The sequence below is a fragment of the Pseudonaja textilis genome, chromosome 1, assembly GCF_049901715.1.
Source record: "Pseudonaja textilis isolate UNSWEBS1 chromosome 1, rPseTex1.2, whole genome shotgun sequence".
NCBI lineage: Eukaryota > Metazoa > Chordata > Lepidosauria > Squamata > Elapidae > Pseudonaja > Pseudonaja textilis.
The window spans coordinates 205,936,424-205,964,204 of NC_141990.1; the positions used below are offsets into that span (position 1 = coordinate 205,936,424).

The 27,781-nt window shown below is 40.7% G+C and overlaps 2 protein-coding genes across 2 annotated transcripts in view; both read right to left on the bottom strand.

Moving 5' to 3' along the window:
• HNMT (histamine N-methyltransferase) overlaps positions 1–11,988 on the bottom strand; it is a 186,377-nt gene extending 174,389 nt beyond the window's left edge. The window contains exon 1 of the mRNA XM_087920309.1: positions 11,981–11,988. The gene's annotated coding sequence lies outside the window, so the exon portion shown is untranslated. The remainder of the gene's footprint in view (positions 1–11,980) is intronic.
• Positions 1–27,781, bottom strand: part of THSD7B (thrombospondin type 1 domain containing 7B) — a 528,825-nt gene that overhangs the window by 52,444 nt on the left and 448,600 nt on the right. The window contains exons 16-17 of the mRNA XM_087920301.1: positions 7,767–7,900; positions 6,674–6,827 (exon numbers count right to left, since the gene is read on the bottom strand). Of these exons, the coding sequence (XP_087776427.1) occupies positions 6,674–6,827; positions 7,767–7,900 (288 nt within the window). The remainder of the gene's footprint in view (positions 1–6,673; positions 6,828–7,766; positions 7,901–27,781) is intronic.

A 27,781-nucleotide genomic window follows, 5' to 3' on the forward strand; every position in this document is an offset into this window, starting at 1 on the left:
CTGGATCCTGCAACGGTTAGGCTACTTTCCCTCCTGATCAAGGAAAAGAGGAAAAAGTCAAAATAACCGTTGTTTTTGTGCTCCTGGGTGCCAGTATGACAATGAACTACGGCTAAGGGAAGGAGAAGAAATGCTTTCTTCTGAAATCTCCTGCCTGGCTCTCGAAGCGAGATTGCTCGGTTATGATGCCTCTGTTACAGGTAGTCGACTTCAGTGACCATTCGAAGTTACAACGGCACTGAAAAAAAAAGACTTAGGATTCTTTTTCACACTTACGATCTTTGCAGGATCCCCGCGGTTCAAAATTTGGACGCTTGGCAACTGGCATGTATTTATGACAGTTGCGGTGTCCTGGGGTCATGTGATTCCCCTTTTGTGACCTTCTGACAAGCAAAGTCAAGGGAAGCCAGATTCACTTAACAACCGCGTTACTAACTTAATCGTCGCGGGGATTCATTTAACAACTGTGTCAAGAATGGTCGTAAAATGGGGCAAAATTAACTTAACAGTTGTCTTGTTTAGCCACAGAAATTTTGGGCTCAATTGTGGTCGTAAGTCGAGAACTACTTATATTTAAAATCAGGGTATGTTTAGAACATTTGTGTCCAATTGATTAGCCCGTACTAGCCTTTGACCTTTTTTTTTAAAGATGGGGAGAGTGGATAATAGTACAAAATACATTTGACTACATAAATATATGGCAAGAGCTGAGATTTTTTAAATTTTGTTTTTCTTATATTTTGCAAAGAGAGTTTGGGGGGCTTTTCTTGTTTTTTTAAACTGTCTAAATCCTTCCTGGGCTTTTTATCAGAGTCTGTATATGTTCCCAACTCAAAAATCATGAGATTACAAGCTACTGGTTTTCAGCAAGTACTAAATTTTGGAATGGTTCGGAGGACTATAAAAAGGGAGTTTATAGTTTCCTACCCTCAGGTATAAGAGCATTGATGAAACTATTAATTTTAATCTTGTTACCAAGGAAATGATTTGAATTCTCCTCTATAGCCAATTTCAAGTTATGACCTAAAATATCCAGGTGTTGCTGTCGAAAGCTAGTGAAACTAATCATATGTCTTATTTCCACTTTTGAAGTTATCCATTAATACTTTAGCAATACCGATTTTATTTATTGGAACATATTTAATGGTCAGATAAGTCATGAAAGTGTTGCTGATCCACAATGAAGAACATTTATTTTCTTTCATCCCATGTCTTGCCTTATGCATTTATGTAATTAAATGAATGGTTTTCCAACCCTCCTGAATTACTTCTCTAAATGTTATCATTTGATGCAAACAAGGAGGTCACTCAGATGAAATACTGGGAGTTATCAATTCTTGTAAACAAAAACAAAAGCTGACAGCAGATACAATAAATCTGAAATAATTATTTCAGAGAGTTGTGGCCCAACTTGCATATTAACTCAGTTTAAGAGTGCTTTGATGAATTCAAGTGAAGTCAATTAATTACATTTCCAAGTCAGATGAACAGAGATTCAAGACATTACAGGTATTGCCACTGTTCTTCAATGCTGAATATTTAACAGGAGATGATATATTTTCTCTGCTGTCTGTGCAGAAGGAGAAAATCAGGTAATGATGTGTGAACCTACTATTGTACGTGGAATTCATATGAAGTCTCTGAAGACAAATGTGCTTCAATTTCATTTCCCCGTGTTTATTGAAACAGGCAAGACATAGTCTTGATGCAAGAATTCCCAAAATGAATCTTAGGTAAGAAGAAGAAATGGAATATATAACTGGTTTATAAATCATATAAATAACACTAATCGTATCTGTTAATAGTATTTGGGTAGTCCTTGAGCTAGTATAATAGCCTGCCCATTACGGTTGTATCTCGTGACAGTTATAAAGCCAATTTCTTGACCATTTTCTTTTCTGTAGAATATTGCTGAAAACCACAACTTAAATGCTGGGGTTTATTTTTGGCAAAACTGTTATGTGACTGTGGGATGCTGCAAACAGCTGTGAATGTGGCCTGGTTGCGAAGTGCCCAAAATGTCATCATGTGACTGTTGGGGGGGAGCCTCCCCTGGATGGTCGGCAAGGTACGGGCAAGCCCCTAGCTGTGATCTCTGGTTGGGCCTGCCCACCTGCCCTTGTTTTATGCTTTCCCTAAATAACTAACTTTCCCTCCGGCCAGGTGAGTTCTGTGCTGCCTCAATTAGCTGCCTGTTTGAAGCTGCGTTTCAGCCTCAAAGTGGTGCCTGCGCGACCAGCGAGCTCCTTGTCAATGAAAGTTCAGCCCACTTTTGCCCTAAGCAATTGGCCTAAGATGAGGACTACCTCTATGTTCTTTGTTTAAACATAGACATAAAAATGGTATGTAGATATAGTGAATGTTACAGAAAGATATTTTTTTCCCTTGCACACAGATCAGATATAGGCCTCAACCTTTAAGTGGAATTACCTTTGTTTTCTGTTTTAAACTTACTACAGGAACCTCATGTTTCACATATGGATAAAACAGTTTTAACTGGATATTACAGTTCCAAAAATGGATCCGTAACAAATATTTGTTCCTATTCCTAGCAAGCCTTGGGAGAATATCTAGTGCAACTTCACACCACTACCAAAACTGATAAAAACTAATTTTCACATCAGCAGATTCTATAATACTTCATCCAAGCTGAAATTGAGAGAGGTATGGATTGAACCCTTGCTATATTTATTCCTTTCTCCATCATCCTTTAAGTTTCTAATAAATAAATAAATAAACTTTCTAAAAAGTTTTTTTTTTAAAAAAATTGAAAGTTAGCAGACTGATTGGTAAACCTGTGTTAGCCTAATAAACATATTCTACCATATGGCTTTTGTATTCCCAGATAAAAGGAATCCTATATAACTAAGAAAAAATATCTCTCATTTTCAAGAAAACGGCAAACAGGCCTATAGAAATGAATTCTCTCTCTCTGTCTCTCCCCCTCTCCTCCCCTCTCATCATACTCCAGGCTCTTAAAAAAAATTGTAATGCAAACTATTTGGGATATTCATCCATTCCAAATATACAAATATAGTTTCCTGTTTGCTATGACCTTATTATGCTCTCACCCATCTTAAGTTTTTACACCTTCTATTCATAATACAGCCAGTGTTTAGTACAGTGTACTACTGGCTAGTAAGATATAGCACAACCAAAAGAAGAAGAAAAACAGCACAATGAACTAAAAATGAGAGTAAAATAAAAAATAGAATTGTGGAGGCTCTCGAGAGAATACGAACCTGAATATGAAGTAATATGAACCTGTTAGCATGGTATAGTGGGATTGATTTGAATTGTACAAGTTTTTGTACAAGTTATGCGGGGGGTGGGGATGTGTGTCCTTGGTTCTCTCTGGGAATAGTTATTTTCTTAGTACTTTATTATCCAAACTAGTTCAGTTTCATGGGGAGCACTGATGAGGTTACCTAATTTGGGTAATGAAACATCTGCAAGAAAACAACCAACCTCAGAGAGAGCACCAAGCAGCCCTCATTTTAATCCTGTGTGTGTGTGTGTGTGTGTGTGTGTGTGTGTGTGTGTGTATAACCTTACTCAACCCTAGGCAGCTAACAAACACACACATAATAAAAACAAAAGTTTAAAACTTGAGCACACCATCATCAGAGCTAACCTGGCATTATGCCTCATTATGCCCTCCTCCCTGAGAGGAAAGTCTGGTTGTGAGGTAAGGAAGATAGGACCCTCTTCCCTCACAGGGGAAGATGTTCTATAGGGTTGGTACATCTACAAGAAGGCTCACTTCTTAGGTCCTAGCAGATGGCCACATAAAATTGAAGGGACTTGGAATGAGGTAACCCTATCAATTTACTGGATGGGTAGCAGTGGTGGTATGCTACTGGTTCGGACCGGTTCAAATAAACCAGTAGTAAAAAAAAGGTGAGTAGAGGAAAAAAAATCCTTGGACAAAAGCACAGGATCTGCCCTCCCATCTGCCCCTGCGCTATTCTTTCCTTTATCCTCCTAGCTAATTGGCGCTGCAGGCCTCAGCTGGTGTGGGGAAAGCCACGCACATGCGTTAGCCCGAGTAAGCCCACCAAGCCACACCCACCGAACTGGTGGTAAAACAATTTGAATCCCACCACTGATGGGTAATCCAAAGAAACTCCCATGAGCTATGGCTGCAATCTTCTCTTCAGGAAGGAAATGAAAGTCCAGGAGGTTCCTTAAATTGCACATCAATTATGTCGAGGAGAGCCCCACCCCCATCATGTGTTGAAAATGGCAACCCTCTAGATACAGGGGACCCCCAAAACCCAAAGTCACACAATCTTGCTACGGTTAAGTTGTAGATGGTTCCTCACTATCTAGACCCTCTCAGAACCTCCAAGTCCTGAGTAAGCACTTGTTCGGTTTGGGGGTGAGATATATATACCAGTGATATGGAACCTCATGCTGGCAAGTGATCTCACCCACCAGCTTCATACAGATGTTAAATAGATGAGGGGAGAGAGACTCTAATCCTGATGCATCCCAGATAAGAGAAGCCTAAGATAGATCTCCCCTCCCCTCCAACGCTGGGCAATGCTGGAACTGGGCAAGGAGAAAGAAGGAGAAAGGGGGCGAACCACTGGAGAACCATGCTTCCAACTTTCAACCTTATCTGGGGGCCCTTATGCCCTGCTGCACCATCCATCCTCTGACTTTCCTGCACTCCCGCTTTGCTGTGTCATCTCCCAGTCTTTTTATATCTGTGTCCTGCCATACCGTTCATCCCCCGGTCTTTCTGTGCTCAGGCTACACAGCACCATCCATGCATCCCTTGTGTTCATGTGCTTGTACACTACTGCACTGGGCCTCCTAGGGCCTCTCTACTCTCCACAAAGCAATTGGACATTCCCGGATTCCTTACTTGCCACTGCTGCCACTTCATGCTTTTAACAACCCATGTGTCTTGGGGTTACTGTTGGGATTACCATGGCCATTGCTAAGCAATGTGGTCATATGACATTGTGTTTTAGAACCTTATCACTTAGTGATAGCAATCCCAGCAGTCTCGGTTAACTCAAGAACCATGGGTAGTAGGACGATTTGAGTACAGATTTAGGATGGCTGCAGTTAAACTAAGAGTATCATTCTATAGCCTTATTGTTTTACCTGTGAAAGAATATAACTGAATAATGGCAAATAAGAATTCACAGGACAGATTTTTTAAAAAGAACTGAGTGGGTTGTTATGCTGATAGCAACCATGAAAAATAATTTGCAGCATTTTGCATGCAATAGTGCATTTAAATATTTTTTAGAAGCCAGGCTTATTTAATCTGTATTGGTTCACAGTCTTAGTATGAAAACAACATAGCTATTCAAAAGGATTTGCTTATTATAATGTCAGTAGAATGATGACAATATGACAATGACAGCATAATAGCATATATGAAGGACTGTTTCCTCAGGAAGATTCTTTTTCAAATATGAATACAAACTCTTCACATTAAATCTTAAGATTAGGATCAATTATGAATTTCCAGAGGCATTCAGATTCTGTATTTTGGCTGTCAATTATTAGTAGCATATATTGAGGTTATTTTCCTTTTACAGAGAGAAAACACATGGGCATTCATAATAGAGAAATATCTTTATCATCACATGCATTACTTACAACTGGGAATATGACACCTTGGGAACTATCAGGCCCATGAAAGGCCTCAAATGTTTTCATGTAATTAGGGTTTTTGGACATGAACATGTTACAAGAAAAGGCATTTGGTTTAAACATTGCTACCACTGAATCTTCAAAAAGGGCTTAATTTCTCAGCTTATCCACTTACTGTACATTTACTGTACACAGACACTGAGAATAGAAGATCACTATTGCAATCAAGTAAAATGAGATGGAAATTTATATGGTCATCATCTCATCATGATGACTCTGGGCAGCTAACAACACTGGAAAAGCAACATCAAAAACACCACAATGCTATGTATGAAATTGGTAGCTGAGATCAAACCACAATTTTTTTGCAACACAACTATCGTATTAACTCTGCCACGTGTTCTGAACCCCATGCCCATGATACAACCATGTGATCATAGGGATGATGTCCCAAACAGCAGGCACTATGACAGTAAAGGCTCACTTCCTGGGTCCTGTAGGATGGCATCCTTTAGTAGATGGGACCCACAGCATGCCTCTTCTGCTGGATCCGATGGGATGGATTGACACAACCAGGGAAAGGTGCTTCCTCAGGTAACCTGACCCCGTTCCATGAACAGCTTTATAGGTAACTGAAACCACTTTGAACCTAACTTGAAAGCCTACTGGCAATTGAGGCAACTCACGGAGAAGAGGCTTAACATGTGCAGATTGACAGCACTCATAATATCTGCTCCCCTCATTTTGAGCCATAGTAGCTAAATTGCTGGGAAGAGCTGCGATGCTCTTCAAGGGTAGACCCATGTAAAGCAAATGTCAGTACTGGTGCTATAAATGATAATTTAAGAAATGCATATTTATCGACGAACTAAAGTCCTATATTGCTTCACTAGAGAAAGTGCTTATTATCATTCTGTTTAGCAACAATATTGGGTTTCAGGAAATATATATTTCTTCGTCCCTTCTTTTTATGGCATTATGGATCTAAGCATGTCACGGTTGAGCCTGTTAATACTTAAAAATAGCAAGCATTTGAACTATGGCAGAACTAAAGTACCTCTGGGCACTGACTCCAATGACTCCATTCAGACACCACACATTCATTAGGACAATAGAGGATACATTTCTGTTTTTCCAAGGGAACTTTGGACTGATTACAAAGCACAAGAGGTACGGGTTCACCATCTCCACCTTCAGTGGTGTTTATACATCTGTAGGATGATAAGAACATCATCTGCAAGGCATTCCACAATGAAAAACAAATAAGCAATACAGTGAATAGACAAGCCTCTGAATCGAGCTCAACATCTGGTGAATTTTTAGACACGTCTCGGTAATTATCTTGACAGCAGAATAAAAATGGTTTGTCACTGTTTTCTTCTGGGATTTTTTTTTCCATTTCCTGATCTTACCTTCAGTAGGCTTTCAATTAAGGTTTTTTTTTTTTTTAATTTTCAGAAATATTTTTATGTTTGTTACATATGTCAGATATAACTATTCATTGCAGTGGATAACTAGGAATTATTTAATCAGTTCATTCTATCTGAATATTTATGTCATGCTAGTGTTGCTGAGGAGAGCTGAAAGAATATGTAGAAATTGTGTAGAAATACTGCAATTAAGTAAAACGCTGTTCATGAATCCAAAGATATGCTTACAATCCATGCAACAGAATTTTCCTCCTAAAGATTAACTTTATTTTCATGCAAACATGAAACAGACTACTCTAGACACCTTTGTATTCAAAAGTCTTTTGAATAGTATAGCATCACATAGCATAGTACAATATTGGTTACTTGATTTTTTAAAAAAACAACAACAGTATAAATAATTGAAAAGGACTTCAAGTGACAAAATTAAGACAGTTTTATAAAGATGTTAATGGAAAACAATATCCTCAAAAGTTCCAGAAACAGTTGTTACATTTCCTTAGCTTGCTTGTTTTTAAATTTATTTTGTGGGAGGTTTTTTTATTGCTTTAATTTTTGGGGATGGTTTTTAATTGTTTTATAATTTTAGAATTGTAAGCTGCCCAGTCATTTGGTTGAGCTGGGCAGCTATAGAAATCAAATCAACAATCCATCAATCAACCAATTAATCAACTACTCAATCCATGATTCAATAGCCAACTGCTTTTATTTTCCACTCACCTGATTTGCCTCATTTGTATTCCTTCTCCACAATGGAGGGAATTTTGTGCACTGCTGATTTCACACTGGGACCATGGTTCTACTCGCCAAGAATACTGATTGCACTCACTGTAACAGGGGATTGCCTCGTACACCTTCCAAAGAAAACATACAAATGTATACATAATCAGTCACTTGAGTGAAAATTCTCCAGAGAAATACTTTAGCAGAACAATAATCGAAAAAAATCTTCCTCCAATTGCTGAGTACTGTACTAGATTTTATCCACTGTTCTAAGAAGAGCGTAATGTTTAAATTCATTGATTTCTTATAGACTTAAAAGGGAATGTGATAAGCATGCAGCCTCTTAGAATAAAAATAACTATTTCCAACAGTCTAATCAAGCATTTCATTACAATTTCATTTCCTTTGAAGATCTATGAGATATTCCCTTTTATAATCATACAATGTATTGTACCTTACAAAAACTCTTTATGATACCCAATTTTAACAGTATATCTGTTACAATCAAGAAAGGAAAAAAAGTTTTTCCCCTTTCTTGATTGTATCACATATACTGTTAAAATTTCATTTTAGTATACAAATGCAACTTTATTTTTTTGAAAAATTATTTCAATTCTATAAAACCTTTTTATTGTATTTTATTTTTCTATGATTTTTTTTTAATATATATATCTCAAAAATAAACAATTGTGCTTCTCAGTCAAACTCTACTTACAATACATAAAATAATTGCAAAACAATTTGGCAAAAATTCAAATAGAACAGCAACCAGGATGATTAGGGGACTGGAAACTGAAACATATGAAGAATGGTTACACGACCTGGGCATGGCTAGGCTAGTCAGAGAAGGACCAGGGGAGACATGATAGCAGTCTTCCAATACTTGAGGGACTGCCACAGAGAGGAAGGGGTCAAGCTATTTTCTAAAGCACCCGAAGGCCAGACAAGGAATAATGGATGGAAACTGAACAAGGAGAAATTCAACCTGGAAATAAGGAGAAACTTTCTGACAGTGAGAACAATCAACCAATGGAACAGCTTGCCCTCAGAAGTTGTGGAAGTGTCATCACTTGAGACTTTCAAGAAGAGATTGGACTGCCATTTGTCAGAAATGGTGTAGGGTCTCCCGCTTAGGCGGGGGGTTGGACTGGATGACTTACAAGGTCTCTTCCAACTCTGATTATCTGTTATCTGTTAAACATCAGCACTGCATCAAACTGTTTAGGCAGAGAATATTTAAAACAACATTTATCATTTCAAGGTCCACTTCTGCCCTCCCTTTCTTCCCCAATGCATGCATTGAATTGAAGGAATTTTAGACTGGCTTTAGACTGGCTCTTTGGATGGTCTAAATTTCTCTTATGAATTTCTGCCACATTTGGGAAGCTCTGACAAACAGTCTGGCCAGGCTATGGAGCATTTGGGTAAAATGGGTGGGAAGTTGGGACATGGGGTATGTGGTTGATGGTATCTCTACACTTCGAAGGTCTGGAAGCACAGATGTGGCTAGGTCAATTTACAGGGGTGATGAAGGGGTGATGTAGATTTTTGATAGGGTCTAGCAAAAAGAAGGATGGTATTAAGTATAACAGAAATAATTGGGCTGCCTATTCTAAGATATAAGTGATTGGCAACCAGGTGCCCATCTACTCTTCTAGCAAAATAATAGCCTCTCCCTTGACCATGGGCTACTGCATCATTAGCCTCGAGTTACTGTTGATAAATGCTAAGTTGGTCTCCACCTTTTGCTTCGTGGATCAGTGAGCTGAGCTGACTTGTAGAACTGAAACCTGTCTGGGCAGGAGGAAAGCATTCCTTTATCCAAGATCTCCAGAATTTCTACAACCACGATGCCAAGGGCAGGAAGGAATGTGGTAATGATCTTCCACGAAGAAGGAGAACTTCCGTGAATTTGACTGTTTTCTTTCATGCCCATAGTGTCTTGAGGAAAGCTGGCATCCAGGCACATAATCCCGATATTGATTTGACTATTTCTGCCTCTTATTTTTTGGGGGGGGACGGGGGACGACGACGGCTGAACCACTTTCAGAAAGCAGGAAATTCGAATACACATTATAGCTGTATAAAAGCAGTATTTCAACAATAGATTTCCTCAATGGGCTAGTCTGCCCATGCATCACAATAATTGCTCTTATGCTTATTTCTACATTACTCCTAGCTCCTAGTTAACAAAATAAAGTGCTAGCAGGATGCTTTGCCTTTATATGTTTCCTGCTTGCTCTTTCCTACCATAATCTTGATGCCTCTTCCCCCTGGAAGAGATATCCGTGAGACATTGTGGGTGGAAGGCAGGCATCAATTGGATCTGATTCATTTACTACTACAATAAAACTCATGTGCTAGGAGTTGGATGGATGATCTCCAGACCATCATACAGATTGGCTAAGGAGAACTTTTTCAAATGGCCATTTGCATTTTTCTCTCTCATAAATGTGACAATAAGATTGCAGGGCAAGGAGGCGTTTTTAATATGCTGTATCTGGGACTCAAGGACTGCTTGTGGCAACAGGGAGAATATCATGTCTGCTCTTCGACCAAGACTGTCTCTACTAAGCTAGTAAGTTTGCTCCGGTCTCCCATTAGACTGTGACATGCAATTTCCCTGGATTTTATTCTTGATCTTCCGGGTGTGCATAGTTTTGTCATTGTAAGGATAGTGGATCTGCTTACCTGCATGGTTTTGTTTTGTTTTTTTGTTCTGTGAAGAACAGTTGCCTGCTCTTGAAATGGCACAGCAGTGTTTAAATCATAGTACAAATTCCTAGTTAATCACGTGATTTGATCGTGGTTCTCAATTTATACCCCGTTTTTGAAATAGTCCTCTTTCAGTTAGCAGACATTGGTATCAGAAGTGGTATTCAGCAGTTTCTGACCAGTTCTGGAGAACTGGGAGCAGACATTTTGAGTAGTTCAGACAACCGGCAAATCCCACCTCTGACTGGAGATTTCACAGTATCCTTCGCCTGCCACACCCACCAAGCCACACCCACAGAACTGGTAGTAAAAATATTTGAATCCCACCACTGATTTATGTCCATTTGTCATCCTATCATCACCTGGAGTCATGTGAACAGATGGAGAAAACTAATGCTACTCTCAAACATTGTTTGTTTGGCTAAGTAGTGAGACTGACGGGGAGACCATGTGATGGGAGGTCTAACAGATACAGGGAACATGGGGGTGGAAGATAGGCCATCATGGGAAGAAGTCAGACCATTAAAGAAGAAAAATTTCCTTACTTCAGGGGAGGAGGGAAAGATGAGAAGGAGACTCAAAGTAATTTCATCTTAAGCACAAGAAGTATAAATTGATCCCATTAATTGCTTTGGCAGGCTTTCAAGAGGTTGTTACTTTACCCTATTAGCAATAAATTGAATTCCAGAAATCCAAGTAGTTCTGTTTCCTGAGTTGCCAGCCTTGATAGAGTTGACAGAAACCTCTTTTTTCCTGAGCCAACAACATAAATACTTGATTCGATTGCTCTTGCTCCCAATGGAGCAGCACTCAGGGACACTAGTCATGTAAGTGTGTGTGTGTGCGTGTGTACATTTGTGTGTGTGTCTGTTTGTGTGTATGTGAGTGTGTGTGTGTGTGTGTCTCAAAAAAGTGAAGATGGCTGCCATGAAATGTGAAATGAACATTTTGCCCCTTTTTTTTGATATGCATCAAATGCATATATTAAAAAATGCAGGGACAGGGCTTCAATCGTGCAATCTCACTCACTACATTGATGTTTTTGAAATCCTCAGCAGAGGTTTCTGGAAGCACTACCAAGTGAGGAGGTAATGAAAAACTGAGGCATTGCATATAATTCTGGGGTTGTTTTCCAATTGAAATTACTTTTCTTTTGCAAAGGAACGTGAAAGATTGATATGTTAAGGATTATAGGAGTAAACTGCCAAAAAATAAATAAATCACATTGTTCCAAAATTTGGATAGTTCTAGTCCTGCCTTAGACATAAAAACCAGCTGGGTGATTTTGGCCAGTCACTTTGGCCAGTTTTATTTAAAAAAATGAAGTTATTTTTCACATAAAAATATATATGCGCAGTTTAAAGTTTGAGATTGATAAGAGTTGTTGATGGGTTGCTGTTTAATCTTTTTCTTTTCATACATTATATGTTCAAACTCATCAACCCATGATTCTGAGGTAAAAGTTATGAAAATGCCTCTGCAGCTGCTTCCCTCACCTGCTGTAAAAGTCAACCAAAGAACTGCATGAAACAGGTCCAAGTCTACCTGGCTTCTTAAGGTTTATACTTGTTCTCTAGAGCTTGAATCTATAAAGCTGAATTTACTGTTTCAGTACAGGCTTATTTCCAAATTCTGGTCTTTCTGCAGTATATGAGGAGAAATATATTAAGAAGGAAAGGATGGGGCTTTCCTTAAAATGAAGTGACACAAGGCAAATAGACTGCAGAAGAGAAGCTAAAACCGAGTAATCATAAGAGATAGATGTGTCATGCTAATAAAACTGAAATGAAGATGGACAAGCATCAAGAAACCAGCTATTCTATTACTGTAGTAGCTATACACATTTTTTTTTCAGATGCTGAAATGCTGGTCATATTTTAGATTTTAGATATATCTTCACAAAGCACAATCCCTGTCTTCACTTCAAAGGCTGTCTTCCAAACAAATAAACCAAGTTACATTTAACATAATGGTTTGATTCACAGGTAGCCCAGAACGCTGGCAAATGTGCAACTTACTCTAGTGCTGCCTAGCAAACATATTGGATGCACCTAGCAAATGTATAAGAAACAGGTCAAGCAACTGTTTTCTTTATTTCATGATTCTTCTATGGTTCTCTTCATAATAAACCCATTGTTTTTGCAATGTTACTGAAAATTACATTTTGGAAAACCATGTCTGCCAAAAATTTGACTTTGCCATGCCAGCTTTTCTATGCTGTAGTAAGTAAAGTTTAGACCAGGAATGGAGAAAACCAAATCTACTTTCAACTACAGAATTTTTCTGGGTAATTCCAGGCCAATCATATTTACTAAACTCACCCCCACCCTGGCCTCACTTTTTACTTTCATTGACATCGATGGCTGATTATGCAAAAATTAGGGACTCACGGTCATTGTCCCTATAACAAAAAAGAGGAAAACGATAAACCTGACGATTATAAACCCATCAGCTTCCTCAGTACAATCAGCAAATGTTATGCAAGACACTTACAATAGAAACTCCAGGAATGGCTGGAACGAGAAATCATACTTGAGGAACAGCAAGCTGGATTTAGGAAAGGATGAACCACCATCAACCAGTGCTTAGTTCTCCAATGTTTCATTGAAAAATACTCCTTCCACAACACTACCTCCCATCCACTTCAAAGCAGTTTTTGATTTCATATCACTTTATCCAGGTCTTCTACTCAGCACGGGATATGATCAGGCCAAAGTACTCATTAAACAGTGCATAATAGGCACAGAGTGCCAACTGAACCTAGTCAGATCCCTATCAATTATTGCCAGTGAACCCAGTGTCTCTCCTCTGTCATACCTAACTAATCTCAAAGTACCTAACCACCAGAGGGCCTTTACTCTTGCACAATGTCACTCCCATCAGCTGTTCTTGAAGGTTGATATAAGAAGGTCCCCTACCCATTCAGATAATGTCCCAATGACTCTGGACAAGTAAAAGGTACTTCTCCAGTGTATGTACCACAAAGGTATTCATACTACCGTATCTCACCTTTATTGCATAAATACCCAGGACACACAAGACAATTGTACACCTTCCAGATGTTCTCAGATATCAACCCTGCCACAACATACATCATTGCCAGATTCTGCGCAGTTGTACTTTTTTCTTTTATAAACAATTTCATTCTGCGGTATTTTCATGCTTTTTAATTGCTTCTGCACCCTCTTAAAAATGGGATATACATTTAACAAAAAGAGGACAAAGAGGAGGAAAAATATCATTGATTCAGCCTTTGTTTTCATAGCAGGTTGGAAATTGATTTTATTTTTGGTTTGCATAAGGAATCGTTACTTTTCTTTCTCATTGTCAAATAGTACTATATTCTGTATTTTAATTTCTAGGACTCCCTGATCTTAGTTTAAAATAGGTTGATCAAATCAGTCTGTTTTCTAAATGAGGTGAGTTTGTTCATTTATATTCTGAACATGAAATACAATCAAAACTGTCAAAATATTAATTTCTTCCTGGTGTTTCTCTCCTACAGAAAGGAAGGACTGGCTGCAGTAAATATGGCACAAAAACCTTTATATAAATGAATAAAAAGCCAGGACAGAATATCTGACTCATGCCATATGGAGATAAAGCGTTTTTAAATTAGGAATTTATACCCTAGATTCCTCTACTTCTGAATTTGCCTCCCATTCGCTAATAATGCTTCAGTGTGTTAGCCCTTTCTCTTCATTCTCCAATAAAAGTGAAAATGAAATGTGTTAGTCGTCAACTGAACGAAACAGCAACCCTGCCAAAGGACTGTTGTTCTGTTGGCAGTGAACCAAACAAGGACACCGACAATTGACAAGTGGCAGTGAATGCGATTTGCCTTTCAAGAAAGTCAATGTCACAAAAGTTGATTTCAAAGGCCATGCCTGAATGGAGTACAAGATCAAATACAAAGGGGAACGTGTTTACATTATCCTTGTGGTGACTCTGTTGTTAGATATGGGTTTTTACTGATGACATCTAAAAAAATCGTTAAAAGCTTTGTGTGCATGATGAGTACAGATGAGAGGCTTCTTTCTAGTCTCTTCCTTTGCTGTTTCTCATATTTGTTCATTGCTCTTCCTATGAATCTGGTTCAACTAAAAACATTTATAACTGGTTTAACTAGGAACATTTATCAAATTCAGGAGTTTCTGGATGTAGATTCCCAAAGCTTTTAGGTTCATTCACCTACGTCATCTCCCATGCAACAAGGAATAAACGGACTAAGCAATTCAAAGAACAACATTTTATGATTTCATGCATCAATATTGACTTTACATATGTCCCCAGTGATGTACCTTGATACTGGTAAAAGACTAGACAAAACACACATGGGTAAAAATTATGTTTATACGTATGTTTATCAGGCTTTCTGTTCTTATCCCTTTGGCAATGGTTCAGCAAGATACATATAAAATGAGTGTTCATCATGTGGGCAGAGAAAATCATGTGGAATATGGAACAATATAATAATATGGAAGAAAAGATAAAATGACAATGTATAAAAAAAATTCAGGGGCAAAAGGCAGAATATTCAGCACTCCCTTCTATTTTTTCCAGACAAAAATCCAGTATTGTAGTTTGAGATTAGAGAGAAGCATTGGTCCACCCACACTCAGTGAGCTTATCTGTCTAAGAGTGAACTAGTCTCCCCACTCCTAGTTGAATCCTTTAACTACTACAACACCTTGTACAAATCACCATGGGAAAATTTAGAAAAGGAAAATTTCACAATAATACTCCAAAAGTTAACCGGTCCTGACCAACTGAAGATCAACCATCATCCATGAAGCTCTTCTGTTGCTGTATGTTCCTGCCTCAAATGCAATAATGGGAACGATAAACGGTTCCTTGTTTAACCCAGGCCACAGTATGGATTTCTCCAACACAGAGAACAGCAATGTTAATCTTTGTAGTGCAGAGTAAGTATTGCATGATTCTAATTTGGGTCAAAGAGTCTACTTTAGGGCAAGGCTTCCTGGGGAAGACAATACACCCTAATTAGAGAGACTGGTGTTAAGCATATCACCTCTATGTTAGGAAGCATCTCTTTGAGACGATTATCTTTATTGTTCCTTGGAAATTTTTTATTTTGTTGTTTATTTCTTTCAGAGTAAATAACTGCAACCTGTCATTCATCCAATGGATTGCAAAACAGTATACAACTCAATGAACATTATTTAAAGACAGTACAATCAACTAGTATTCTTCTTAGCAATTTACAGATAGAAAGGAGGGGAAAAAACTGGTGACAACATAAACCTATCAAGCTATCAGTCTAACCAGGTTGTAAGTATGCATTAGTCATAATTCTGGAGGAGGATATTCCAGAATTCAGGTGCATGCAAACACTCAAAAGTCTCTACATTCAATGCTTGTATATGAACTAGACAATCTATGATCTACCAAGTCATCTTTCTTTCCTCATATAATATAGGTTGGCACCATTTCCCTTCCCCTCACATCCCTCAGTGCTGCCTTGGTGAAACATCCTCCTTTTCTTCTCACAACATGAAATTGTCTGCCACTTTTTGTTCTTTCAGGGGATAAAGGGAGTCACTGACCACAATGAAAACTACACCCCTGCTCCCCAACCTGACATGTCCTGAAGGCACCCCTCCCTCTGAGCAGCCACAAGTCCACCTTATCTTGCTAGCAGGCATACCTTGTCCTTTCATTGTCACCTGTTGCTGCTAAAATATTTTAAATTTCAGCCTCAGGATCAAAATTGCCAATCACCACTCATCCATTGGACCTTGCTGCCAGTTGGCTGGGAGGGGAGGCAGGAAAGAGGGTCGAGATATATCCTTCCCATTTTCCCCAATGCTTTGCAACCTGTGGGGTTTGGGGGAAGTGTAGCTGGAAACTGCAATTACATAACTGTGGCTCACTGGAGTGGCGCTGCCACACAAATGCAAACGTATTCATTTGTGTTGCAGCAAATGCAAATTGAAATCCTTGAAATTTCAATTACACATTGAGTGATGGGTTCTGGATTTTGTATGAATTTTTAAATTTGTCTATTTGAGGTACTTTGACTCAAAAATTGCTATCCTGTGCCCAATTTAACTTTACAAAAAGACAAACAGGAGAGTTTTAGTAATACATAGGTATCTGAAATCAGAGACATTCAGCTGAATATACAGAGAGAAGGCTTTCAAAATGGCAGTCATGTGTAACTTAGAGATATGCAGTGCGATAGACAACTTTGCAAATGATGCTAAACTATTAGGAGTAAAAACCAAAGCTCCCTGTGAGTTGCTCTAGGAGAATCAGTTTAAATTAAATGATTGTTCAACTAAGCAGTAAATGTGATTCAATTTACCTAAATGGGAAGTAATGTACAGGGGGCAAAACATTTATAATTTTAGATGCATGTAAATTGATGAGGTCTGAGCTATCTATAACTATGACCATAACTAGGGTTATGATGGATAGTATACTAGAGGTATTAGCTGAGAATCTGGCAGCTGTGGAAAAAGTAAAATTCTAAGCTAAGGATCTTTAGGAAAAAAAATTGAAAATAAATCTGCCAACACTGTAATTGTATTTATGAAAACCAACTGTCTGTGTGCCTTGGGAATATTGTCCATCGCCACATCTAAAAAAGGATGTAACACAACTGGGAAAAGTGCATTAAAAAGTAGTGAAGGTGATCAGGGGTTTTGACCAGAAAGCCTAGAATATATGGGACTTTTTAGCATGCACAGATGGTGACTGAAGGGTGACCCAATTGATATGTGTAAATTTATACCAAAAAATCTAGGTATAAAATTTGCATAAAATCATATAGAGAAAGTGGACAAGGAGAATTTCTTTTCTTTTCAGATATTAAGGACTAGGATCATTCTGTGAAGTTGATTAGGAAATTTAGAAGAAACAAAAGAAAGCATACAACAGATGTTTATGTATAACATTCATATTATACCGTATGTCACAATGATGATCACTAACTTTGATGAATTTAGCCCAAATGTATCAGGGGCTACTAATACTGAGAGACACAATATTAGCTCCAGGATGTAAGCAGGCTCTCTCTATCAGTGTGAAAACTACTTACTGAAATGTTTATTTAAGCAGCCATCTAGGCTGCCTCAACTGCATGACAGCTCTCATTATCTTAGGGAATACGATAATGAGGACCAAAAACAAGTGACCATAGAAGGACCAAACACTTGTATGGGAAAACTAATACAGCCAGTTGTAAAAACAGTATAGGAGATACTATAATAGATAGAAGGAATAACCTTGAGGAACAGGAAGAAGAGCTGCAACCAAGACAATGGACACATTAACAAAATCTAAATCTGAGACAGACATGTAATTTGAAAAAGTGTCTCAGACAGGACCCTCCCTAGTTCTCACAAGATAAAGGGAATTGCAAGGTTTCGTTACCATAACCTTATAAGAAATATAGTATTTGCATTCATAATTTTGATTTTCTACTCTGGGCTAGTGTGCTTTGAAAAGCTGATTTCAGCCTCTGCAATCTGCTGGGTGGAGAGAAAAAATCAGATCTTCAAGAGTTGGGGATCCTGTTCCAGAGGGCAGAAGAAACAACAGAGACACTTATTCCCAATTTCTACAAGATAATATTGCTTTAACAACAGGACCAGGAGTGAGTCAACCTTGCCAGATCAGCAAGAGGCAGTATCCACCCTAATACATGAAGGGCTTTCTAGGTCACAACCAGCACCTTGAACTACAGTCAGAAGCCATTGATATTGGTGTCATATGGGTGAAATGTGGCATCCTCATAATTACTTTGTGCCATTACAATCTGAATCGGCTCCAATTATAACTATAATGGAAGAAAGCTACATCTCAATCTTCTCCTGTTTCCATCTCATAGTGATTGGCTTCTACAAGAATCAAATGATTAAGATGGCTTGATCTAATATGGCTATATTTATGTTCTATCTAATTAAATATCAGCAGTTAAATAACTGCCCAAGTAATTCTTGTCCTCCATTCATGTCTGATAATGTCTTTTTATTGACATATTTGCTGTGAGGAGCAGAAACAGACCAATTAAAAAAAACCCTTGCAAATGGTTTAATATAATATTTAGTATATCAAAAAGGCAGTTTGGTGTAATAGGTATAATAGCACAAGGATAGAAGTGAAGATACTGTGAGTTCTAATCCTTCCTTAGTTATAAACTAGCAGGGTGACCTTGGTTCAAGCATTTGTCAGCCTTAGGAAAACAATAGCAAACCACTTCTCAAACTTCTGATAATGTTGCCAAGAAAACTATGTACACTCATCCATGTAGTTATCATGGTATCAAGTCTAGACAGGCTGGAAGGCATCAATAGACTATTTAAATATTTAATTTTTAAATCCATCCCCCACCCATTAAGGTTATCATGATGGCTATAAAAATAAAAGATAACACTGGAATTCAGATTAAATTGCTGGCATCAGCTATAGTTCCAACCTGATAATGCAACGGGCACATCCAAGTCATCATCATTAACGCACCAATATTCTAAGCCAAAAGACAACTCCAAACAAAGTCAAATGTTATCAGGAAAGTGTGCCAAGGAAGCGAATAAATATTGAACTTGTTCTACATTAAGTTACGGGAAGTTTGCCAGTTACTGAAATTTCTCTTATGAAACCCAGAATGAAGATGATTAATGTGGTTATAGAATTTTGAGTAGCAAAACTTGCAACTGAAAGTGATTCCATGCACTTATCACCAGAATCCAGGCAAAAAATATCTGGGGGAAAAAAGGCTATTTTAATGGGTAGTACCTACTCTAGGTTCTCTTTTATAGAGGAGTTCAGCTACAGTCTATACTATTTAGTTTTTAGGAGGAGTATTTTTTTCTTCAAAGCAGTTGCCCTAGCTTTCAGATGTGCAATATTAGTTCTGCTTTACCACGCTGTTTATGGTGCTACAGTTTTTAAATAAAGACCTCTGGATGAAATATTTATCAGAAGCAAATTATGAGAATGCAGAAGCAGCCAGAAAGAAATCTACTTTCTAATAGTTAGTGAATTTAGATTATATTTCAGAGTTTCTGCTCATTCTGAGGTTCTGTAGTCATACCTGATTTATATGCTAATAATTCAAAGCAATAGTTTTAAATTCAGTAAGAAAGAAGTGCATGAACTAGGCACCGATAGACTGTAGAATTCAGATGTCCACTGGATAACTTGTCATTCTGTACTTTGCCAAATAGAATCCATGCTAGAGAGCTCAGTTGATTAAATATTTCATTTCAAATCTAAACAATACATGTGGTCCTTGACTTACAACCACAATTAGTCCCAACATTTCTGTTTTCAGTGAGACATTTGTTAAGTGAGTTTTACCTCATTTTATGACCTTTCTTGCCATAGTTGTTAAGTGAATCACTGCAATTGATAGGTTAGTAACCCAGTTGTTAAGTCAATCTGAACTAACTTTGCTTGTCAAAAGGTCACAAAAGGTGATCGCACATCCTTGGGACACAGCCACGGTCATAAGTATGAACCAAGCATGTGAATTTTGATCATGGGGATGCTACAAAGGTCATAACTGTGAAAAATTTTCATAAGTTACTTTTATTGATGCCGTTGTAACTTTGAATGGTCACTAAACGAACTATTGTAAGGACTACCTGCACTTCTCCTCAATTCCAATCATATTTTTTTTTAAAAAAAGTCAAGTCTTTGGTCTTGAAGCATATTTATAACAGTGCACTGTGTGGTGTTTTTCCTCATGGCCTGGACACATAGCTTTATGAGGTCAGAATTCATTTTCATTTTGTTCTTCCCTTGTTGTCAAAGAGGAGAACAGAGACCAATCAGATTTAACCAAGAGAAGCATACTGCACTGAAGGGAATACCCATCACGAGAGATCCTTCTAGACAATGTGAATAGGGACAGATTTTGTTTTGCCTTCACCATTTCAGTTTGATCTCTACTGCACTGCATTACAGTCCAGTTTCCCCTTATTCACTTTCATCATACCTTGCAGGATTTTCATCCAGCATCCCCAAAGGCTGATTTGGAAATCAAATCTATTTCAATGCGTGCTTAGATTAATTGTGGGTAAGAACTTTCCTCTGAATCATCACACTCTGATGAGACTATCCTGCTGTAAGTCTTTATTTCAACTTCCCTTCTGACACAGAAAAGTCATGGGAAGCACAGCAATAGGCCCATTTTCTCCAGTTGACTCTATCTAATATAGAGATGGGACAGGCCTACAAGAAAGGCTTGTATGCTGCAGAAATCTCTATGAATTCCATATACAGAAGCACATTGTCCTTCATTAAGAGCTCTTGTTAGTGCAGCCTGGTCAGCCAAGTATCTGAAGTCACAATGCAAGTTCAGTTGCAACACTTCTTTTTATGAAGAGGAGTAAATAACAACATATCTTTGGTGAAATTAAAGTTGAACGTTCCATTTCTCCAATGATCAATTGGTTGCCTACAAATGAGGAATTCCTACAGAAGCATATTGTGCCAATAATCCCAAAATAACATTAAGTACTAGATTCTCTCATACTGGAAATAATAACAAAAAGTGTAAATAAGAACTGATAATGTTGTCTCTTAATTCCTTCTGGATGGTCTCCAAATTGACACCCATCATGGTATCTTTTCTGTTACTGAATTTCAGATGCACTGAACAAAGTAATATCTGGTATTTCCAATCCCTCAGCAATGCTGGGCAGCACCAAATTCTAATATTAGACTTATCCTGTGTATAAATTGATATGTCTCCATCATGACCCATCTCCTTTTTTCTAAATGACAAGCCATAGCATTTCCTCATACGTGAATTGTTCTAATCCCTGATAATTTTGTCCATTTGGAGGAAAATTTTCTGGTTGTTGCTCTTTTGAACCTTTATTTAATAAAAACACAAATAACAAAGAAAACAAAAGAAAAAAGAAAGAAAGAAAACACAATAAAACAACAGCTGATATACTATATACAAGCACATCTTGTAAATTTAAACATATAGCACACACTTGTATAATTTTACACACTAGTTTAAATGATCATATTTCATTTCAATTATCCATATGCAATCTATACCTATAAACAATTCTTCACACTTTTCTTAATGATGAGGGATTAGCATTTATTCAACAGTGAAAAGATTAAAGACCTATGTTGCTTCTTAGGAATATTATCTTCCCAGCTCTAACTTTGATTTCTCCTTTGAAATACAGGGTACAAAACTGTACAGTTTTGGCAGCCTTGTATTCTTAGCAGATTATTTCAAAGTGAGGTGTTTTTAGAGTATTCCCAATTCATTTTAGATATCAGCAGGCAATCTGTGTATATATCACAGATTTATGTTGAAATTAAAACAATTTAACCTAGGGAAACATTGAGGAATAGCAATAGTAACTTAAATACTAGGGAAGGAGTCTATAAAAATAATTGGATGTATTCTTACATCCTGGTTGCTTGTAGTTTATGTGTGCTCATAGATAGCCCAGCAGTCAAGAAAATTAATGATTGCCTAGTGTCTTTGTCCCTGGTCAATATCTGAGCTATAATTGTGGGCTGCTGACCTGTTTGTTTTTTAAGCAGCCCATCTAAAACAACAACAAACAGATGCATAATGGCTCAAGTGAAAGTAGAGTCACATGAGCAAACTGAGGTCCTAATCTCTCCTTCAGCCATGTTTTATTTTAAATAATGCCTACACAATTCCTACTTGTACAATTGAGCTGGGAGCAGTAGTAACTCTGAGGCAGAAGACACTCTGTGTAATAACTTCTCTTTCATCCTCCATAAGTCTGGTGGCTGGAAGGAGTATTTAAGAATGAGTTAACTCCCCTGTCCAGGTGAGGCCAATATCCAGCTTATGGTTGAGATAAAGAAACTTATAAAGTTATCATTTCAAGTTGTGCTTAACCAAAACCCCAGGATTGTAACTTATTTCAGTGAGTCACACAAATGGACAATTTCATCTGCACATTCTTCCATGAATGTACTTTATGCAAGCTCTTCTCTTGCTTTCCTTCAGGGGATGTATTTTATGCATATGGTAGCAGGGTTAACTATAGTTTTCTCTTCTATTCATCATTCCATTTTTTTTTCATTAATTCTTTGGTCACTGTTATGTTCTGAGAACCCTAGGAGTTCTCACTCAGGTCCATTCACTTTGGGGCGTTCTTCCCCTTCGCTCATTGGTTGGTTCTCCCAGCAGCCAGCTATAAAAGCAGGCTGCGGGGTCCAACCAGTTGCTGATCGCTGCAGCCAGTTCCCGGCTTGGCAAGCACGGTCAGCCCTTATTGTTATAATAAAGTATTGTTGCACTCATGCTCTGGTTCAGCCTCTCTTTTCCCAAACTTAACACTGGCGACGAGGATGGGATGGCTACCAGAAGCACCATGCAACCGCTGAGTCACTAGCCGCCGATCCGCAGCCAGAGAGAGAGCGATCGGCCGGCGATAAGAGCAACGCTGATCCGCAGCCAGATAGAGCGGTCAGCAAGCAAAAAGAGCGAACGCTGATCCGCTGACAGAGAAAGCGGTCAGCAAGCACTAAGAAGCGAACATTGATCCGCAGCCAGAGAGAGTGGTCAGAATCGAAAGTTAGAAGCGTCTGTAGCCGCTTGTTAGCCCAGCTACAGGGAAAGTGAAGCGCTGCGAGCCGCAGCTGCTCGTTTGTTTAGGCGCGGAATTCAAACGGCTGTCATTTGAATTTCAAACCTAAAAGGTACAGCGCGGTGCTGTAGTCAAGTCACTGACACCCACACAGGTGCGAATCCAAACGCTGCCAACGGCTGATAGCCAAACCGTGTGCTAGCCCAGAGAGAGAGAGAGAGGATTGCGAAAAGCCTCTCCAGAGCTGAAATCACTTGCCTGCCACAGGCACTAGAACATTTTGCCGCTGCCCCAGAGAGATTTTGTCCAAAGGTTGTTCCACCGGTCCCATCACGATGAATTCCAATCCAGTCTTCCCAGCGCTCAAACCGGATGAGGAGAAGTGGGAATCATACAAGAACTGCTTCAACCATTATATCGATGCAATCGGGCTGGCTGATGCTGGGGAGCATCGAAAAATCGTATTTCCTGATCTACTGTGGAGCCATCGCTTTCGACACTGCCACAGCCCTCGTGGCTCCACGTGAGTTGAAAACGTTCCTTGGTCTGAACTACTTGAAATCCTCACTAACCACTATTCTCCCAGGCCCTCACAGATTGCCAGGAGATTCACCTTCCGTATGAGGAAGCAATCGGACAAGGAGACCATCAATCAGTACATGGCCGCCCTCAGAACAGCAGCACTGCATTGTGGGTTTGGAACCTACCTGGAGGACATGCTCCTCGATCAACTAGTCTGCGGGGTCAAGGACCTCCACCTTCAGAGGCGCCTTCTCGCTAAAAAGGACCTCAACCTAGCGCAAGCCGTCGAGGAGGCCTTGGCAGCAGAACTGGCAGCGCAATCAGCCACCGAAATCCATGGCCCGACTGCAAAGCTAACGACAGTTCCAGTCCACTCCGAGGAGGTGGTAGCAGAGGAAGCCCCTAGTGATGAAAACGACATCCACCGCCTCTCCAACGCCAAACGGCCGCAGGTAGGAGCCAAACAAGAAAACATCGGTCCGCCCAAGCACATCACCCTGTGCCTAGCCTGTGGTGGATCTCATCTGAGGCCACCTGCAAGTTCAAAGGAGCCACCTGCAATAACTGCCATAAAAGGGGGCACATCGCGAGAGTTTGCCAAGCCCCTCAAAACTCAGCACAAAGGCACCCCCTTCTCACACTCTGGACCGCAGAGGCAAGTATTGAACTGTCGCACTCACCACAATGCCAAGCACACTTGCCACACTGTTAGTAAAATCTCTCTCCGTTTACTTAGAAGGTAAACCGTGCCGCATGGAGGTTGACACAGGGTCAGCGCTCTCAATTATCTCGTGGAACACCCTCAAGAGGCTCCAGCCCAGCCTATCAACTAGCCGGCTCCAGAAGTGCCAGTTTAGCCTGAAGGACTACCAGGGGAGGACCATTCCTGTAATCGGCAGAGGCAAGTTCCTTGTCAATTTTAGAGCTTTTAAAGGTCACCTACCTCTAGTGGTAGTTAACCGCAAATCTCCTACTTTATTGGGGCTCGATTGGTTTCCCCATCTCGGCCTAGGGCTAACAGGAGTCCATGCTGTCTCAACCTCTGACAATGACTCCTTATTCGCTGATTACTCAGATGTATTCAGCGATGAGCTGGGGTGTTATAACGGTACCCTATCTCATTCTCAGTCGACCCCCAGGCAGTCCCAATCAGACTAAAACCGCGGAGGGTCCCATTCGCTATTCGGCCAAAACTAGATGCAGAATTGGATAAACTGTTAAAACAAGGGGTCATTGAGCCAACAGATTTCGCCAAATGGGAGACGCCCATTGTCACACCCTCAAAAAGACGGTAGCCTGAGAATTTGCTCGGACTACAAGACCACAATCAATAAGTTTCTACAAGTCAGCGCTACCCAGTGCCCGCTATTCAGCATTTATTACACACTTTTGAACCCGGCAGCATTTTTGCCAAATTGACATGTCTCAAGCGTATCAACAGTTCCCTGTTGACAACCAAACAGCGGAACTCCAGACCATTGTCACTCACAGGGGTGCTTTCCGATGCAAGCGCCTCCAATTTGGGCGTAAGTGTTGCCCCAGGTATTTTTCAATCCTCATGGAGCGGATTTTGCAGGGCCTCCTGGTGTAGTACCCTACTTCGACGACATCTTAGTCTCGGCCAGGGACAGACCCCAACTCTTCCAGAGAGTCAGAGCAGTGTTAGAGAGGTTCAGACAGCATGGCCTCAAATTGAAAAAAGAAAAAATGCGCCATTGCCACTAGACAGGTGGACTTTCTGGGTTATAAAATTGACGCCTCAGGCATTCACCCCCTGGAGTCCAAGGTTAAGGCAATTCACGAGGCACCCACTCCAACCTCAAAACTGAACTACAGGCCTTCTTGGGGCTATTGAACTTTTACGCTCCTTCTTGCCCCATAAAGCATCAGTAGCTGAACCCCTACACAGACTACTGGATAAAAATCACCTTGGCACTGGGGGCACAAAGAAGACGCTGCTTTTCACGCCGTCAAATCACTACTCACATCAGAGGCGGTACTTATTCAATTCGACCCCAACCTTCCATTAGTGCTGGCAGCAGACGCATCTCCCTTTGGAATCGGGCAGTATTGAGTCACAGGCTTCCCAATGGCGCTGAGGCTCCCATTGCTTTTTTTTCTCCAGGACGCCTCCGCAACAGAGCGTAATTACAGCCAGATCGATAAGGAAGCTCTAGCAGCTGTTGCAGCAGTGAAAAATTTCACGAGTTTCTCTTTGGCCATTTTTTCGAGCTGGTCACGGACCACAAGCCCCTCCTGGGTCTACTAGCTGGGACAAACAGACCCCTCAGGTCCTTTCTCCTAGAATGACGAGATGGACCCTCTTCCTTGCAGCCTACTCCTACAGACTCATACACCGCCCAGGTAAAACATTGTCCCACGCTGACGCTCTCAGCCGCTGTCCCTTGCCGGCTCCAGCTGAAGACCCTGCTCCGGTCCACGCTATTTTTGAGGTCACCCAACTGGACCTCCCCATCACCGCCCTTGACATTGCCGCTAAAACCAAAGCAGACACAACGCTCACCCAGGTGCTCGACTGGGTGAGGAGGGGGTGGCCGGGTTGTAATGTTGAAAACAAATTCACACCTTTCAAGACCCGCATGTAGGAATTGTCCAGTTTGCAGGGCTGTCTACTGTGGGGCACTCGAGTGGTCATCCCGACCTCACTGCGTACCCGAGTTCTGGAGGCGTTGCACGAGGGACACCCTGGCATCGTTAGAATGAAGGCATTAGCACGCAGCTACGTATGGTGGCCGGGCCTCGACGAGGACGTCGTCAGATGGGTAAGTTCCTGCAACATTTACCAGGAATCCCGTCCTGCTCCTCCTATTGCCACCCCTACTAAATGGGAGAGCGCTAGCGCTCCGTGGTCCAGAATTCACATCGACCTGGCGGCCCTTTGCATGGGAAAATGTTCCTAGTAGTCGTGACTCCTATTCTAAATGGATTGACGTAGCACAGCTATCCACGACCACCACACAAGCAATTACCAAAGTATTAACTCGCTTGTTTGTAACACACGGGCTACTCCGACTCCATTGTCTCCGACAAATGGCCCACAGTTCGCATCAACCGAGTTCAGCCGCTTTTGCTGCCAACCTGGGTATCCGCCACATTTTCACAGCCCCATTTCATCCTGCCAGTAACGGATTGGCTGAAAGGGCCGTCAGGACCACTAAAGAAGCCCTGGTGAGGTTCAGCAGGCATGACTGGCACCACAAACTCGCGCTTCCTGATGAGCCAGCACTCAACTCCATGTTCAGTCACCAATAAGTCCCCAGCTGAGCTCCTGATGGGCAGGCGCCTGAGGACTGTATTGGACAGACTGCACCCACAATACTGCCTTGACTCTCCCTCGCTTCCACATCGGGGTTAGACATTTTATCTTACAGGAGCCAGTATTCGCGAGGAACTTCGCTGGAGACCCCCTGTGGATCCCGGCGAGATCGTGGCCATCACCGGACCCAGGTCGTATCGAGTCAGACTGGAGGACGGTCGTGTCTGGAGAAGGCACCTGGACCAGCTGCGTAGGCGTCTCAGCACCCTCACTAGCAGGGACCCAGAACTACAAAACGAAGGGAGGCCTCAGCATCAGCCCCACATCCACATCCTTCCCGGCGACCAGTTGACACCGGCAGCCATTCCAGAAAGCCCGAACACGGACAGCGGCGCCCAGACGGCTGACCACTCCGATCCAGTCTACGGGAGCATCGCCCCCAGTGACCAACCCCTACGAGTCCGGGACCTGCCCGAACCGAGGAGCACGTTGGTGACACTTTACCAGCTCTGCCTTCCCAGGCAGACTCTGAACAGACAGACAGCGCCCAGAGCTGCGCCTGCTTCTGGGCGCCAGCATAAACCTCCTGCCTACCTCAAAGACTATGCGTGTTCGCATCTGGGGGAAGGGGTGTTATGTTCTGAGAACCCTAGGAGTTCTCACTCAGGTCCATTCACTTTGCGGGCGTTCTTCCCTTCGCTCATTGGTTGGTTCTCCCCAGCAGCCAGCTATAAAAGCAGGCTGCGGGGTCCAACCAGTTGCTGATCGCTGCGAGCCAGTTCCCGGCTTGGCAAGCACGGTCAGCCCTTTATTGTTATAATAAAGTATTGTTGCACTCATGCTCTGGTTCAGCCTCTCTTTTCCCAAACTTAACAGTCACCTTTGCTTATGTGGACTTCTTAAGAACTACTCCTACTTTTTCCCTTCTC